At 40.2% G+C, this 19,406-nt stretch overlaps 1 protein-coding gene across 1 annotated transcript; it reads right to left on the bottom strand.

The window, feature by feature from the left end:
- Positions 1-254: 254 nt before the first annotated feature.
- LOC141846449 (mediator of RNA polymerase II transcription subunit 7a-like) lies at positions 255-3,887 on the bottom strand. The gene is made up of 5 exons (XM_074734493.1): positions 3,673-3,887; positions 3,469-3,538; positions 1,173-1,339; positions 1,008-1,081; positions 255-285 (listed from the first exon to the last, which is right to left on the bottom strand). Exons 1-5 carry the CDS (start codon positions 3,814-3,816, stop codon positions 255-257), a joined length of 486 nt encoding a protein of 161 aa, XP_074590594.1. The 5' UTR covers positions 3,817-3,887.
- Between the last annotated feature and the right edge of the window lie 15,519 nt (positions 3,888-19,406).

The following is a 19,406-nucleotide window of genomic DNA, read 5'->3' as shown; positions in this document are numbered from 1 at the left end:
AAATAGATCATTAGATCAATGAGGTGAAGAATCGTAAATTTTTGCCCATAACTAGGCCTCCACATGAACCAATTCTACAATTCAATGCGTAAGTGAGCACTAGGAGAGGAGTGGCTCAGCCTGCATGTCACTATATATAAGCAACCCAAATATAGCTAAGTTTGGGCTTGTATATAATTTGGCCCTATCCTCACCTAAATTCACTCTGAAACCCTATTTAAAAGTGTTTACAAGGGCTCTTGGAGGGTTTACATCTAAGCGATGCTAGAACTTGCTTGTTTCTCCCTATAGGTAATAAGGAATAACATAATATAAAGCAACTTATAAAGTTTTTCCATACTTTTGCTCTTATAGTATCATATACTAGATTCTCTTGAACAAGGTGTAAGCCAAATTACCTTAAATTTCTTTTGTATTATTTCTTCTTATGTGGTTGTATTTATCATATTGTGTGTAATAGATGGTTTCTTTAGTTGCACAAAAAGTGTTTAGTGTAATTACTTGCATCGCAAAAGGCAAAGATCAGTTGTATGAATATATGGTGAGAAAGATTTTATTATTCTTTATGAATAAATGGTGAGAAAGATTTTATTATTCTATGCACACAAGTGTCAACCTATGAGCAAGGAGGCAGATTTAGCTGGTCAATAGAGCATCTATCTAATTGAGGTTGACCTGCGAAAGGCTTTTCATGGTTTTTGTCACAACAAGTGGTCAAGAGTGGCCTCAATCCAACAATTTTAATGCACAGACTCCAAGTGAGAGAGATTTTGCCCAAAATACCAAAATAAAAGTAAAGAATTTGCCAAATGGGGTTTGTTTGAGAACAATAGTTGTTAGGTCTAGCCATATAGAATATAGGACAGCAATCTTCAATATTGTCTGTACCAATTGAATCTTAAACTAGTTAAAAGAGTTATCCACATAAATAAATCAATAACCTTCTGTAAAACCCAAGCCAGGGAAAGAGAACAGTTAGAAATTATTAGCATATTGGTAAAACACACCTTTGTATATCCTCTACTGCTTGTTTGCGTTGTTGTATTTGACGTTCTAGAATGTGAATAAGTGTCGCTCTGGCCTGAAAGTGGAAAAATAAAGAATCCACAATGAATCAATGAAAAAACAAAACAAGTATTCTAAGACAAGTTAATGAAAACAGATCAAGGTACCTGGTGTGGACGCAATGAATTTAAAAGGTGATGCAAGTTCTTGAAAATGAGAGAGATGTCTTCCACTCTCCGTGCATATTGTGAGGGCCTCTCGACAAGAATGTCTGCTAATTCCAAAATGTGTAGTTGAAGATCCCTATTGAGTGTTGTTAATTCCAGCTTAAAGTCTGAAGCAAAGGAAATTAAATCTGAGAAACCAAACCAGAAAGGGCAATACAATAGAAGCATGGAAGACTAAGTAAATGATTCTCAGGTAACGAAAATGTCATGACAGACAGCCAAATAAAACTACAATACTACATGCTATACTCACAGAAGATCTAACTACAGTGGCTAGTTGAAGTCAATTACTTGTTCCATGTAATCATGTACATAATCAAAAAAAGAAATGGACATAATTCAGGAAAAAAGAGACTTGCCACTGGTTTTACAGAAATAAAACATGTAGAGACATCTGGCTAGTAAAAGGAAATTGAAGCCTCATGATTTCTCTTTTATGTGCTTAAACATCCAAACAGTTTGAACTGATTTTTTACAGTCCACTATATGACCTTCTAAAACACACTTTCTTATGCTACAGAAATTATTAAGAAAAGAGATAACTACACTACTCAGCGGAAACATGATAATCACATATTTTGCAGTGTGTCGCTGACAATATCCAACAAATAATGACTTTAACAACTATCCATTTAATAAAGAAGATGAAGATGATACAGATATATAGGGTCATCACATGATCAAATCTATATAATAATGTAACTCTAATGAGAAGTTGTAATAATTGCAAATTAATGTAGGAAATGATCTATGTCAAGGGAAAAGAATTGTAATTTCAAAGAGTATAACCATCATCCAAGCAAGCAAGAGTTCCACGAAGATAAGTATTAAGTAGTGTATCCAAGCAAGCAAGCAGGCAAATCTATATAATAATGCTTCAATTTCTTCATTTAATAAATAGGGCAAACTATTGTGTCTGACAAAGAAAATTAATTAAGGTATTGAATTCTGAACTCAGTAGACAAAATTTTATAAGATCAAACCTGAAATTAATAAGCATTACAATGAAAAGATTATGAGTTAACGAGAATTAAAATCCCATATTCCACAGCAATAAAGATAAATATTGGGCCACTATCCATGTGTAGTTACTAAAACTTCGCATTCTAATGGCTGCATCTGTCATTTTTTTAAATGCTACAGAAGTGCTCTTTCAGATGTTCTTCCATTTGCAACTTGAAAAATGATGGAGAACTTGAGAACGCTTATTTGTAGTGTTTGTAGTGTGTGATTAAGATAGCTTAATTTTACATCAGTAAACATGCATGCATCATATATCATGCTACGGGGTACTAACTACTGGAATGTGGACTTTGGACTATGGTAGCCTAACAATTGCTTACTAATTGTTACCATATAAGACCTCCATCATTGAGAATTTTAAAAATAAAATATCAAGCTAATCCTTCAAGTGCTACTACCGATATAAATTCTATAGTGCAATGTTCTCTGAAAATTGAAGAGCTCAAAATCTTGCATGCCGAATCAAAAAACAACATTCAAGTTTATGATGAAAAATACTAGCTGACAGTTGTTAAAAGCAGAAACTAACTCTATACTATCATTTTAAAGATTTGAAAAGAGCATTAATATAAAGATCCCAAAGTGATTACTTCCAAAATTTAACACTTCAATCATTGAGTGTCAAATTAGAAGTTATTATTTGCATTTAGCGTAGATTGCATGTTTGAAAAGAGCATTAACATAAAGCTCCCAAAGTGATTGGTTCAAAAATTTAACACTTCAATTACTAAGTGTAAAGGGCAGCCTGATGCATGAAGCTCTCGCCAATGCGAGGTCTCAGAGAAGGGTCTATTGTATGCAGTCTTACCCTATTTTACTAAAGGTTGTTTTCAAGACTTGAACCCGTGACCTCTAGATCACACGACAATAACTTTACCATTACGCCAAGGCTCCCCTTCACTAAGTGTCAAATTAGAAATCACCATCTACATTCCGCATAGATTGTAAGACGCCTACACATTATCCTTACCTTTCACCATCTGTAAGAAACAAATGAAAGGCAGCTCCCTCTTTTCTTTGTTCATTCTACAAGAATCTCTTAATTACAAACTCAAAGGACCATGCATTTAATACATGCTTCATACTAGTATATGGAATAAAGCTTCATCATTGATTACTATTTGATTCTTAAAATCCTTTCACAAAAACATACAATAATGCATGCAAATAAAATTGCTAATAACAGCAATACATGAGGGAAGGGAAGCAGTACCGATATTTGGGCCTTTAGGGTAAAGCTGGCGAACTCCCTGATCCTCCAAGCTCGGCAACACAACATCCGTCTAGGATGCCATAATAAAAAATTACAACCAGAAATAACTCCCAAGTATCCCACCGAAAAAAGGGGGAAATCATAACGATCATCACGGTAGGGCAAAATTAGTTAACAATTAATGAAGAGAAAGAGGGACGTTACAGTATAGGTGGCCCCGAAGAGAGGGTAAGTCCCCTGGACAGGCGGCGGAGGCTCTGGAGCAGACTCCGGGTCATCAAGATAGTCCTTGTACAGACGGTAGTATGGAGGAGGTGGAGGGTACGACGACGATGTCGCGGCCGCCATGGAGCTCTCGAGCTCCAATCCGGCGTAGAGGCTGTCGTCGAGCGGAAAGGGAAGTGTGATTACCAGGCAGTGGCCGGGATATAGGGGCCGAAGTGATTTAGGGGTTACGCCTTATCGGACTGCATTGAGTCGGGTTTGGATCGTTCGCGGTTTTGGGGCTAAAATCAAAAAAACAAAGGCATTCAAAACAAAAGTCTCAGTTTAAAAACGGCATTTTACCCAAAATGCATACCTCATTATCAAATTGATCAAATCACATATTTCTTTTCCATAATACCCCTCTTCTTTTTCACATATCTCCTCCTTCATCTCCATCTCGATAAGTTTCCTCCATCATCCCCTTAACCTTCGTCCAACGGCACAAAGAGACACGGCAAGTTTGCCACAATTTGATAGAGTTTTGGATCGATTCGAGATGGACTATGAGAATCAGTGGTGTTTCTGATCTAGATTTGGAAGAAAACGAACAACATAGAAGCCGTGGTGAGCTACATCAAAAACATTAATTTGCCGCTTGGTCTGTCGGGCTCCGATGCATCGAAGAAGCCAGTCATATGGGGCAGAAAATAAGCACTTCCGAAGGATGAGATCGACTTCATCGATTCTTTGCCAGATGATGACTCCGATCATAGGAGTGTCGATGTGTCCCTAGTGGCTAAATAAGTTTTTGATTTCAGATCAAAGATGTAAACTTTTGTGTGTTTTAGGATGATTCTGTTGTTTTTTAACCGGTAGTTGTTTGATGAAATGTTAAGGCACAACTGAAAGCGGAGACAAAGGTATCCAGGATAGCACCATGCCTAATTGTTTTGTGAAGGTTAGTATGGATTGAGCTCTTTATTTGAGGAAGATTGACATCAAAGTTTACAAGGGGTACAAGAAGAGTGAGGCCTTGGATAGCATATTCAAATGATTTCCTCAAGGTAAGCAAACATGACTGATCTGCTAGTACCATCACAAACTGATGTGTATTTGTATTTCTTAATAATTGTTATTGTAAATTATTGATTCCCATATCTCTTGCAAGACGAAATAGATGTGAATATGTCATCATTTATAAAGACAAAGATGGTGATTTGATGTTGGTTGGAGATGTTCCTTTGAAGTGAATATTATACACTAACTTGTGTATGTTCGAGGAACTATTTCTTTTTCTTGTGAATTAATAGGAACTTTTTAATTATTATTTATAGAATATTTATATCTTTTTATAAAAGACTAAATATAATGAAAGAATCTGAAGCAAGCTGCTTGGAAAGACAACAAGGAACTCAATCAGTCGTACAAAGAGATACAAATGGAACTTGAACATTTACTTCACGAAATTAATTATTTTATCCAAGTTCATAGACACTAAACAAAGAAAGAAAAGATTAGAAGTAGATTTTAGATCACCTTATAGTCCCTATTAAGTTTAAAAGTTAAAAATATGAAAAGAAAAATTACAAAACAAGATGTTAAATATTGTTCAAGCATATATTTAACTGAGAATATTATGCATGTTTTATATAAGATGAGCTATTATTGTGTGAAAGAAAAGGAAACTATCAACTTGAGATCTATTATTGTTTGTTTGGTAGTCTTGGTTTTGACATATTAATGAATTCATTTGTGGTGTCAAGTTAGTGACTATGATCGTCGTTACCCTAATAATGAGCTTTTGATATCATTTCTCATGCTTAAATCAAGTTAAAAAAATCACTTCTTTTAATATAGTGAATCACATTGTTATTTGAGGGCATGGATATATTCAAGAGCATTAGGTGAGTATATATGTCTTCGTTTGAAATCATTCCGAGTTCTTTAAGTCCATCAACCACTTTTGGATAAAACTGACTGATGGACCTTTGCTATTCAAAAATAAAAATTTTGATATCTTCAAAAAAATAAAAATCCAAGAAACTCATTTGTGATGTCAGTCAGTGAGTATGATTGTCGTGACTCTTATAATGCACTTTTGACATCATTTATCATACTTGAATCGAATTAAAAAAATTATTACCCTCAATATAATATATCGCGATGGTGTGTTGATGGCATGAATGTAATAAGGAGACTGAGTCGAACACATAGGACTTTATTTGGAGTGAATCGGGCATCTCTAAGTCCATTAACCACTTTTGGGATGCAAGTGATTGATGGACCTAGGGCATTCTAAAAATTAAAAATTTAATTTTGTCCGACATAGGAAAGTCTCATGAACTCATTTATGGTGTTGGATAGTGAATATTATCGTCTTACCATTTACAATGAGCTTCGACATCATTTCGAGAACGAGTTTAAAAAAAGTGGGTTCAATATAGTGTATCGCAATGGTGTTTGACGACATGAGTGTAATAAAGAGACTGAGCCGAACACATAGGACTTTTTTGGAGTGATTCAGACATCTCTAGGTCCATCAGCCACTTTTGGTACGAAACCAATTAATAGACCTAGGGCATTCAAAAATACATTGGTCTGTCTCCATCTCTAGGTCATTCTATGTTGCTAGTGTTTAGAAGATCAGCAACAATGTGTTGTTGATCTTTTGAAGACCAATAACATAGTCTTCTACAAACATGAATGTTAAATCTTAAATTTTGAGAATCATAACTTTTGACTCAGGTTGAACCATGAGGACACATAATATATCAAATCGAAGATTTTTGAAGTTATGGTCTCATGGTTCAACCCGAGACAAAAGTTATAATCTCTTAAAGTTTAGGATTTAACATTCATATTGTAGAAGACTGTTGCTGGTGTTCAAAAGATCAGCAACAGTTGTTGTTGATCTTCTAAAGACCAACAATACAGAATGATCTAGAGATAGAGGTAGACTGATACGTTTTCGAATGTCCTAGGTCCATTAGGCGATTTCTTCCCAAAATTGGTTGATGGACCTAGAGATTTTATAATCACTCCAAATAAAGTCCTATGTGCTTGACTCAATCTCCTTATTATATTTATGTCATCAAACACCATCGTGATACAGTGTATTGAACCCAATTTTTTTAAAATTCATTCTCACCTTGAGAAATGATGTCAGAAGCTCATTATAAATAGTAAGAGGATGATCCTTACTATCCGATACCACAAATGAGTTCATGGAACTTTCCTGTGTTAGACAAAATTAAATTTTTAATTTTTTGAATGCCCTAGGTCTATCAATTAGTTTCATCCTAAAAGTGGTTGATGGACCTAGAGGTGTCTCGATTCACTCCAAATAAAGTCCTATGTACTCTGATCAATCTCCTTATTCCACTCATGCCATCAAATACCATTGTGATTTTTTTTAACACTTGATTCAAATATGATAAATAATGTCAAAAGTGCATTATAAGAGTCACGACAATCATACTCACTAATCGACACCACAAATGAGTTCCTTGGACTTCCATTTTTCGAAGATATCAAATTTTTAATTTTTGAATAGCAAAGGTCCATCAGTCAGTTTCATCTAAAAGTGACTAATGGATCTAGAGAACTCAGAATGATTTCAAACAAAGACATATGCACTCGTCTAATGCTCATAAATATATCCATGTCCTTAAACAACAATGTGATATACTATATTGAGCAGTGATTTTTTTTTAACTCGAATCAAGTATGAGAAATGATATTAAAAGTTTATTATTAGGGTCATGACAATCATACTCACTAATTGACATCACAAATGAGTTCATTAATATGTCACAACCAAGATCATTTTACAAAAGTACTCATCTGATAATTTCTCAAATATCAATTTATAATAAGAATTCAATATCCACATAGATTAAGATAAAATATTTCTCAAATAAAAAAATAAGATCATTTTATAACATACCAAATATCAATTTACAATAGACAAATAAAAATAGATCTCAAGTTGATAGTTTCCTTTTTTCCACACAACAATAGCACATTTTATATACAACATGTATGATATTCTTAGTTAAATGCGTGCTTGAACAATGTTTAACATCTTATTTTGTAATTTTTCTTTTCATATTTTTAACTTCTTGTCTGAATAGAGACGATAAGGTGATCTAAAATCCACTTCCAATCTTTCATTTCTTTGTTCAGTGTTTATGAACTTGGATAAAATAATTAGTTTCATGAAGTAAATGCTCAAGTTCCATTTGTATCTCTTTGTACGATTGATTGAGTTCTTGCTGTCTTGATTCCAAACCTCTTGCTTCAGATCCTTTCATTATAGTTAGTCTTTTATAAGAAGACATAAATATTCTGCAAATAGCAATTAAAGAGATTCCTATTAATTCACAAGAAAAAGAAATAGTTCCTCAAACATACACAAGTTAGTACATGACAGTCACTTCAAAGGAACATCTCCAACCAACATTAAGTCACCATCTTTATCTTTATAAGTGATGTCATATTCACATTCATTGCAATATTCTTTTCTTGATACTTCTCTTGCAAAAGATGTGAGAATCAATAATTTACAACAATAATAATTAAGAAATACAAACACACATCAATTTGTGATAATAGCAGCAATTAAGTCATGTTTGCTTACTTAGGAAAAATCATTTGAACATGTTATCCAAGGCCTCCATGAGCTTCTTGTACCCCTTGTAAACCTTGAGGTAAATCTTCCTCAATTAAAGAGCCCAATCCATGCTAACCTTCACAAACAATCAAGCACGGTGTTGTTCACCTCCGTCTCTGCCTTCAGTTGTGCCTTGCTATTTCATCAAACAACTATCGATAAAAAATATAATCATCCTAAAACATACAAAAGTTCACATCTTTGATTTGAAATCAAAAACTTACTTCACCACTAGGGACACACCGACACTCCTGTGACCGGAGCCATCATCTAGCGAAGAATCAATGAAGTTAGTCTCATCCTTCAAAAATGCTCATTTTTCTGCCCCACATGATCGGCTTCTCTGACGCATCGAAGCTGGGCAAACCAAGACGCAACTCGATGTCCTTAACGTTAGCTCGCCACAACTTTCATGTCATTCATTTTCTTCCAAATCTCGATCAGAAACACCACTGGTTCTCAAAATCCACCACAAAGCGATCCAAAGTTCTAAGCTTGATCTCAAATTATTGTCGACTTGCTGTGTCTCTTTGAGTCGTTGGGCGGAGGCAAGGGGGACGATGGAGTAAACTCATCAAGACGAAGATGAAGGAGAAGGGCTAAGAGATTAGATTTTTTTAGTGAAAAATTAAAATATTTTGAATTTTTTTTTTTGTTCAGATGAATAGTAAAAAGAAAGAGGGGGTATTATGGGAATGAGATACATGATTTGATCAATTGAAAATAAGGTACAATATCCGTTTAAAAAATATCAAAACATATTTCTTCCAAGTTTTAAAAAAATATTAAATGAGTAATAATTTTAATATAATATTAAAATAAAAATATTTTTAAAATAAAATATTATGTGATAATTTGGATAGAGTTATTAATAGTGATAAAATAAGGATATTTTTAAGATAAAAATGAGATGAAATATTATTTAAATATTGGAGTTCTTTTGACTATAATAAAATAATAAAAAATACTTTTTTTTTAGTATTCCTCGATATATTGATACTTTTATATCAATTATAATTATAATTTTATTATAAAAAATAAAGAATGAGAGAAAAAATAAAGTAGGAATTATGAGTGTCAATAAAATTATAGCATTTTTAAATGGATGATATGGATATTTTTAAGATGCTCAATAGCATAAAATAAGCCTCGATTTGTATCAATGACAAATTAAGGTACATCCATTTCAATAGTTGAAAATAGCTGTAGGCATTAAACTTTTTGTCTCATCAAACACTCAACAACCTCCATTTCCATCTATCTCAACTAAACCTCTCCACTTCAACCCCCTCTATCCTAAAACTACACTACCACATCTTAGATCTAATTCCCTTTACTTCAACCCCACTTCTCAAATAACTCTATGGCTACCTAAAGTTAGCATCACATCATCTTTGGTTAATCCACATTCACCTACTTTTGACTAGCTACACGCCTTTTAACCCAATTCAACCAATGGTGATTGAACTCTTAGTAGTTCGATAAAACTTAACCTAGTTCTCCATCCACTTTGGTTGTACTCCAAGTAGTGTGACTAAATTATACTATCATTTTATAGGACCATTATGTTGGTGTAATTGACCTCTAGTCAAGGTTGACCAAGTTTGAGTTGATTCAAGTTGAGTTTCAATGTTTAATCAATATGTTAGTTGACATGAGATAGAAAGTTCAAGTGGATCATGGTTGACTGGACATTTAGTGATCAAAAGTTCAAGTGGGTTATGATTGACTTGGACACTTAGTGATCAAAAGTTCAATAAAGAGTTGGCAAGTGAGAAGTTCAAATAGGTCATAGGTGATTAAATATTTGACGGTCGGAAGTCCAATATGGAGTTGGCATAAGAAGAAAGTCTAAGTGGATCACGGTTGATCGAACACTTGACAGTGATAAGTCCAATAAGGAGTTATCTTGAGGCATGAAGTCTTAGCAGGTCAAGGTAATCAGATGCTAGATAACGAGGAAGTCTCAGTAGATCAAGGTTGACTAGATGTTAGGCAACGAGGAAGTCCCAACAAGTCAAGGTAGATCAGATGTTAGACAACGAAAAATCTCAACAGGTCAAGATTGATCAGATATCAGACAAAGGAAGTCTTGATAGGTTAAGGTTAATTAGATACCGAACAAAATGAGAATTCAACTTTGGTAAGGCTAAAACAAGAGTATTAGTCAATTAATAGAATAAATCAATCGACTAATAGCTATAAAATCCCAAAAATATGGTTGTTATAGTATTGTTATAGTGCTGCAATAGTGTTGCTATAGTCTACTATGGTAACAATGAATAATAATCATGAATAGTAAATTATCAGTCGATTGATGATGGTATCAATCAACTAATGCCAATTAGGAACCGAATAGAAGCACATTGATTTGATTGTGGGATTCGACTGATTAGATAACAGTTGATTGATGTTGAGATAGATAGAGTTGTTAAGCTGACAGGTTAGAGTTACGTTCGAATCTATAATAAATCAATCAACTGATGGGTAAAATAAATCAATTGATTGATGGAAATCAACTTCAACCTAAAGGCTATAAAAGAAGGCATTCAAGGAGATTTTGGAGTCGATTCTTGAGAGGTTGAAGATGAAGTGTTACTGCATTTCTTACTATCAAGAGGCAATCCAAAACAACAAAAGAGCAAACAAAGCAAAATCATTGTGTAAAGTTATTTTTACTTTTATTTATATTTGTATTCTTATTTTTCTTATCGTGTTCTTGTAAGAACAAGTTGTGAGATACTTCTTTACGTCCAAACGGTATCCGAGAAGGAGAAGGTTTAGTGGTAATACGTCATTGGACTAAGCCTTAGAGTAGTCGCCTTGGGAGGCGACGAACCAAGTAAAATCTTGACATTGTGCATGTGACATTAAGTTTGATTCAAGTTTTTCGCTACACATTCGAACTATGAATACGAGATCGAGACAAAGAAATCAGAGCTATTCACCCCCCTAACTCGCAATGTCTAACACATTATATGCAGTGAGAAGGCCAGAAGGGGTGAATGGACGCTCATAGATTTTACTTTATTTGTTTCATCTACAAATTGAGTTAATACAACATAATAGATAAAGATAAACTCAAAATATAAAAATAAGAAACAAACCATTTATTCCTACTTTTTATGATCTATAAAGTAGATCATTTATCACAATACTAATATATTTTCTCCTTCTCAAATATCTTTCAAAGTTGAAAAAAATTCTCTTACAATCCTATTCTTACAAGAAATACATAAGAAGATACAAGCATACCAGCAATAAGGAACTGAGACTAATAAATGGATTTTACAACAATCAAGATTTTACTTTGCTTTGTCTTTGATGGTGTTACAGCCGTGAGGAGTTGACCGAGTTGAAGACTTGGGAGTCAGCATACCTGATCCGACCCTTGTGTCGGCCCAAAGCGGCCGAATCGACGGGTCACTTGAATCAGTCCTCTGGCTGCGACTTTACCTTCAGGATTCTAAGTCCGACCTGAGCTGAATCGTCGGGAGACGGGATCTTAAGTCCGAGTCGAGCTGATCCCTTGCTATGGTCGAGCTGACTCCTCGCCCGAGCCGAGCTGATCTCTCGCTAAGGTTGAGTTGATCCCTCGCTATGGCCGAGCTGATCCCTCGCTCGAGTCGAGCTAATCTCTCGCTAAGGCCGAGTTGAGCTCTCGTTAAGGCCGAGCTGACCTCTCGCTAAGGTCGAGCTGATCCCTTGCTATGACCGAGCTGATCTCTCGCCTGAGCTAAGCTGATCTCTCACTAAGGTCGAGTTGATCTCTCTCTAAGGCCGAGCTGACCTCTCGCTAAGGTCAAGCTGATCTCTCGCTAAGGCCGAGCCGACTTCTCGCTAAGGTCAAGCTGACCTCTCGCTAAGGCCGAACTAAATCCTCGTGGAAATCGATTCCTTCTCAGCGAACTCGGCACGAATCTGGAACGCGGAGCCGTTAATCCTATACCTCGGTATCCAAGACATAGTCCCTAGTCGAATCCTTATCCGAGTCCTCTCACAGACCGACTCCTCCTACGAACCCGAAGCCTCCCAGTCGGCTCGGCGACTTCGCTCTTATTCGGATTCGACTAGGGTTACGCCGAATGGCTTTCACGGTGCCCTGCTTCATTACTTCCCATCATTTCTTCTGACAGTCCCATACCCCTTAATTATGACTGCCGCTCTGATACCCATGTGCGAAATGACCCGACACTTGTATGTCAACGATGGGACTGTCATTCTGATCATTCCATTCCTTCTGACAAGATCCTTATCGATGATGTGACACCTTCCTTAATTAAGATGTGACATGACGTCCATTACATATATATAAGGTTAGTCCTTCTTCAGGTGGAGGTATGCACACTCACAATCGACCTCTCCACTATTCTTCTGTTTTCTCTCCTCCTCCTTCACGGACTAACTTAAGCATCGGAGTGGTCGAGCCAGGGCACCACCTGGCCTTACTTCTCATGGTTGCTGTGTTTGTAAGCTTTTCCAGCTTCGTGATCCTCTCCTCGCATGACCTCATTCGACCTTGGTGCTGAGAAGGTGGTGACGCGTCCGAAAGCGGATCTCAACAGGAATATATTTTAGCACCGCCTGTGGGAACAAGACAAAGTCCTGAATTGAGACATGCCGATGGATGATCCTCATAGACCTCCACTCATCACCATGACGCCGGAAGAGTTTGAGCGTGCGGTGGCCGTGGCAGTCCTAGCCGTGTCTCGGAACTAGCATGAGGCTCCAATTCCTCCATCTCGAATCCCCACCAGATCTGTTGAAGTCCCCCGATCTCTGCCCGCCGACTACAGATGCTAGCAGAAGCCCCGCGAGTCCCCTCCATGAGACCCTTCCAAGAAGCTGAATACTACGAGGCCTCCATGGAGTCAGCCGCCGAGCAGACTCCTCCCCGGGATCCAGCCAGGGGCAAAGGTCCTTGGTCAGGAGAAGGCAGCGGGCTCGACAGCTCACCCTTCGCCCGACGAATCCTGAAAGAGGAGTTACCCGACACTTCAGAGCTCCGCAATTCCCTGACTACACGAGATCCACCGACCCGGAAGATTATATTGGACGGTTCGAGAATGCTGCCTTACTACACCAGTACACGGACGCCATCAAGTGCCGAGTCTTCCTGACGACACTGGCGGGATCACCCTTGCGTTGGTTCAACCGACTCCCTCAGCTTCCATCTACTCCTTCGCAGATTTCAAAGGCTCTTTCCTGAGGCACTTCGCAACCAGCAAGACTTATCGAAAGACTTCAATGGATCTCTTCTCCGTCAAGCAAAAGTCTCACGAATCTCTGAAGGAATATGTGAACCATTTCAACCAGGTGGCACAAGAGGTGCCCTCAGCGACCTTAGAGGTATTGGTGAGTGCTTTCTCACAAAGGTTAACAGAGGGCGACTTCTTTCGATCATTGATTAAGAAGCCGCCTGAGAACTTTGATGTCTTGCTGAGTTGGGCAGTTAAATATATTCATGTTAAAGAAGCTCAATCTGCTCAGTGCAAGGAAGCCGACCCACACCAACATGGCGCTCCCAGTCGGAATCCCCTAGCTGCCAGCCGAGCCGAACGAAGGCCTCTACCACAACCCCTCCGAAGGCTCGACTCTGACGCTCCAGCTCCCCCTCCTAAGCTCAGCCATCGTGCCATCCAGGCTGTGGACACTCGACCTGGTCAGTCCTCAGGGACTTCGCGATGATTGCCCCGTTTTTGCGCTTACCATCAGTCTTAGAGTCATGCCATCAATGAGTGTCACTAGTACGCCTGAGAACTCCGCCAAGCCATCGAGCAACGCTCTCAGAGGTCATCTCCTATACCGAGACCTCGAAGATCTCCAGGTAGACGATCCACTCGGGAAGCACAACCGTCTTCACCTCGGTCTGCCCATCAGTGAGATCGCTCTCCTCGACGGTCGACCCCTCCCGCTCGGATAGGAACCGCTCGAGGAACCCGAGTGGTCAATCCCGTGCTCAAGACGCTCAAGAAGATAATCGAGATAACACTCCCCGAGGTGACATTCATATGATCACGGGAGGAGCAACCGACGGAGACTCTCACTGAGCTTGAAAGGCTCACAGCCGACAGCTTGAAGTTTGCGGAGTCGACAAAGGCAAGCGGGAAGACGACCCTACAATCGGCTTCGGGCCTCAGGACTTAGAGGGAGTGGAAGTCCCTCATGATGATTCCTTGGTCATCCACGCCACCATTGTCAACTACAACGTAACCCGTGTCTTCATCGATACGGGCAGTTCGGTCAACATCATTTTCAAGAAAGCCTTCGACCAGATGCAGATCGATGAAGCCGACCTCCAATCGATGGCTACCTCTCTGTTCGGATTCACCGAGCACGAAGTATGGCCACTCGGTTAGATCAGCTTCGCGATATCACTCGACAAGGAACCGCGGAGGAGAACTTGGCGCACCTTCTTCATATGGTGGACTCTCCCTCGGCCTACAACGTGATCTTAGGAAGGCCGACCCTGAGTGCCTTCTCGGTAGTGGTCTCCACATATCATCAGAAAATGAAGTTCCCAATAGGAGATCAAGTCGGGGAAGCTCGGGGAGATTAGCTGACCTCTCGGCGATGTTATGTGGACATGGTCCGAACCGAGGCCAAGAAGAATTAGAAAATCCAAGGGGCCAAAATACACTCAGTCCAAGAGGCCCCACCTTCTTTAACCACAGAGGACAAAGAGTTGCTACAAGTTTGCCCCAACCGAGCCGAGACGACGGTGCAGGTAGCTGCTGACTTACCTCCCGAGCTGAAGCAAGAACTCGACGCACGCCTCTTCTACAACCGGGATGTGTTCGCATGGATAGTTGTCGATCTCATTGGGGTCTCTCCTTCCGTCGTTGTCCATCGCCTCAACACCTTGCCTGACGCCCGACCCGTTAAGCAAAAGAGGAGACACTTCGGCCCTGAGCAGAACCAAATTATCCGAGACGAAGTTCAAAAGCTTTTAGAGGCGAGACACATCAAAAAAGTACATTTTCTGACCTGACTGTACAATGTGGTGCTTGTGCCAAAGCCCGGCAACAAATGACGAATCTGCGTGGACTTCCGAGACCTCAACAAGGTCTACCCTAAAGATTGCTATCCTTTACTGCAAATCGACCAACTGGTGTACTTGATGCATATCAGTTTTATAACAGTCGATAACACCTTTTGCTACACCGTTATGCCATTTGGACTAAAGAATACAAGAGCCACCTATCAATGCTTGATGGACCGAGTCTTTCAACATCAATAAGGCTGAAACATCGAAGTATACGTCGATGACATATTGGTGAAGACGACTTGAGGTGGATCTCTCATATCTGACATCGACGAGACCTGTAATACTCTATGCCGATACAGACTCAAATTGAATCCGGCCAAGTGTCTCTTCGACGTCTGAGTCAGGTGATTCCTCGGCTACATAGTGATCGAGCAGGGGATCGAGGCTAACCCCAAGAAGATACAAGCGTTGGTGCAAATGGCTCCTTCTCGAAACCTCCGAGAGGCCCAGCGACTAGTAGGGCGCATAATTGCCTTATCTCGCTTCATCTCTCGATCGGCAGATCGCAGCCTGCCCTTCTTCAAAATTCTAAGAAAAGACTAGCGGTTCAAGTGGAATGGAGACTGCGACAAAGCCTTCGAGGAACTTAAAGCTTACTTGACCCAGTTGCCCCGACTAGCGAAACCTCTACCTGGAGAACCACTCTGGATGTATCTCTCGGCTATCGACTCGGCCGCTAGCTCGGTCTTGGTCAAGAAAGAAGGACAAATTCAACACCCTATATATTTCTCCAATCATTTGCTGAAAGATGCCGAGACCTGATACAACAGCTTGGAGAAGTTAGCATGGATCTTGGTTCTGTCGGCTCGGCGACTCCGGCCATATTTCTTGTCTCATCCGGTTACCGTGCTGACCAACAGTAACTTGGGATGAGTGCTCACTCAGCCCGAGGCCTCGGGACGACTCATCAAGTGGATAGTGGAGCTCGATGAATATGACATTCAGTATCAGCCCTGCACGACCATCAACGCTCAGGCGCTAACAGACTTCCTCGTTGAGGTGCCCGAATGTGAACCAGAGGAAGCTTGGAAGGTCTACGTAGACAGATCCTCCACTAAGCAAGGAAGCAGAGTTGGAGTTCTCTTAATCTCTCCCAAGGGGGAAGAGATTCAACTCTCCATACGGTTAAGCTTCCAAGCCTCCAACAATGAAGCCGAGTATGAAGCGGTGCTCGCGGGTCTTCAAGCAACCAATGGGTGGAGGCGACTCAGATACAACTCTATTCTGACTCCAAGCTGGTGTCCCAGCAGTTGGAAGGAAATTACGAAGTCAAGAATGACCACCTTCGCAAATATGTCAATCCCTTCATGAAAATGAAAGCTGAGTTCACAAAAGTGTGTCTCCAGAAAATTCCCCGAGCCGAGAACTGCAAAGCCGACGAGCTAGCTCGAATGACTAGATCCCTTGTCGAATGGGTGGAGGAAGAGCTGATCACCCAAGTAGCCCTGATAGCTCAGATAGAATAGCCGGCTTGCCCTACAGAACTTACCGACTGGAGGACTTCGATACTCATCTTCCTTCAGAAAGGCAAGATACTCACTTATCCCGATCAGGCTCGCCTTCTCAAAAGAAGGGCTTCTCGATTCACCATGATCGGTGATCAGTTGTATCGCCGAGCCTTCTCTCGACCCTTGCTCAAGTGTCTCGGCCCCGAAGATGTCGAATACGTGATGAAAGAGGCGCATCAAGGCTGCTGCGGAAATCATCTCGGAGGCCGAGCCCTAGCTCGGAAGATTCTATTGGCTGGATACTTTTTGGCTGACTCTTCAGGCGGACTCGGCCAAGCTAGTGTCGACCTGTGTTCATTGCCAGAAGTATCAGCCCTTCACCAAGCACCCGACTAAACAGCTAAGGGCAGCCACGACCTCATGTCCCTTCGATCAGTGGGGAATGGATATAGTCGGGCTCTTCCCGACTGGGCCGCAGAAGAAGAAGTTCTTGCTGGTTGTCGTGGACTACTTCTCCAAATGGGTCGAAGTTGAAGCCTTAGCCTTAATCACGGAGGACGCGGTGCTTAAATTCCTGTGGAAGAATATAGTGTGCAGATATGTCATACCGCACCGACTCGTCTCGGACAACGGGCGACAGTTCCAAGGTAAGAGGCTTCAGGATTGGTGCAAGGGACTCGACATTTAGCAGACCTTCACCTTAGTAGCTTATCCACAAAGCAATGGACAAACGGAAGTCGTCAACCGGGAGATAGTGCGCGGGCTCAAGACCAAATTTGATCATGAATGGGGAAGCTGGGTCGAAGAGCTGCCATGCGTTCTATGATCTTACCGCACCACGCCAAGAGAAAGCACCGATATGACACCCTTCCACTTAGTGTATGGAGGAGAGGCTGTGGTCCCGATGGAGGTGGGGGTCCAGTCGGACTGGCGACAATGCTACGACGACGATAATGATGGCCGAAGACTCATGGAGCTGGATCTTGTCTCGGAAGCTCGGGATAAAGTAGCTACGCGACTAACCGCATATCGACACCGCATGTGCCATACTTACAACAAGCGAGTTACCCTCAACAGATTGTCGTTGTTACGGCTAGTGAGCTCGGTCATGCTTATCATTTCGAAGGCGTCAGCTTCGCTGATGGATCGAATCCTCTCCATCACGCTCAGTACCTCCTCCACGGTGAAGGGAGCATCCGATCGGTCTATGGGCACTTTGCCCGACTCCGTGCTCGGCCCAGGTATTGAGGAGGAAGGGGCAGGAATTCCACCCCCAGAGCTGGTCCTCTCTGACCCTTCCACAGCAGGAGTCGGAGTCGGGGCTTCAGCTTGCACCCCATCAGTCCTTTTGGGAATGGGAATCGCTTTCGCAGCACTCGGCTCGGATGCCGCCTCCGCCGCTGTCTCGGTAGCCTCTGATTCCAAAGAAGGCAAGGCTCTCAGCTCGGCCGGGAGAGCAGGTGCTCCTGAGTCGGGTGTTGGGATGTATACAAGAATCCTAGCTATCGATGTAAATAAACATTCTGAAATGAGAATTACTTTTGGTTAATGTTTGCATTTAGTTTTTATGCAAGTGTCCATTTAATCTATATTGTAGATAAACATGGTGTGTGGAGTCACACACAGAAGACCATGTTATCAGCTCCTTATAGATTATAAACAGTGTTCACAACCAAGATGGAATGGACAAATCATTGGACTGGTTGTAGTGTAATTTGGTCTTAGTCTGTCTTGACTATAGAATTACACTAGTACACTCAGTGTGTATTGAGCATGACCATTTGAGGATTGTTCGATTTATACTGACTATATAATCAAACTAAACCTCTGTTGCTATGAATGTACATGCTCTTAATCCCTATATAATAACAAGCACATGTACTTAGTATATACTTCTTTGATTCATCAAAGGGTGAGATTTAGAGCGATAAATCAAAAGGCCCGATAAGTTAGGAAGTAGTATTATGTACATGGTGTGTTGTTGATTATAGAAGAAAACTGTGTCCTATAATCTAGGCTGATGATGTCCCCTTGAGGAGCTCATAAAGGATTATCATGTAAACCCTGTAGGTGGACTTAGATCCGCATGATAACAAAGGATGAGTGGTACTACTCTCGGAATCAGAAGTTGATTAAATTCGAGTTGTCAGTAACTCATTTAATTAACGGACATACGATATCTTAAACACAAGGAGATTAATGTACTTATAGTAAGAAGGAGCTCATACTATAATATGGGATTGGTGCGGTAGTGCAATAATAACTCTCTAGTGGAATGAGTTATTATTGATGGGCTTGAGTTGGGTGTTCAGGGAGAACATAGGAAGCCCAAGTCCATCAGGAGGCCAAAACCAATTTCTCCTCTAGGTCCCTGCTGTAGCCTCTGGATAAAACCTCGTATCCACCTAAGAAAATTATATGAAATTTCGGATAGGAAATTTTAAGAATTTCTGAAATTATTTTTTCGGAGAAAAATTTTGTTAAAAAATTCCGATTAAAATTTTCGTTACGAAATTATTAATTTTCTTCCGCAGAGAAAATTAATTATGAATTATATATCAAA

The sequence above is a fragment of the Curcuma longa genome, chromosome 15 (assembly GCF_044706935.1).
Source record: "Curcuma longa cultivar G26 ecotype Majalengka, Jawa Barat chromosome 15, ITB_CL_G26_1.1, whole genome shotgun sequence".
In the NCBI taxonomy this organism is placed as follows: Eukaryota; Viridiplantae; Streptophyta; class Magnoliopsida; order Zingiberales; family Zingiberaceae; genus Curcuma; species Curcuma longa.
This window is presented reverse-complemented; position numbering and strand designations above follow the sequence as displayed.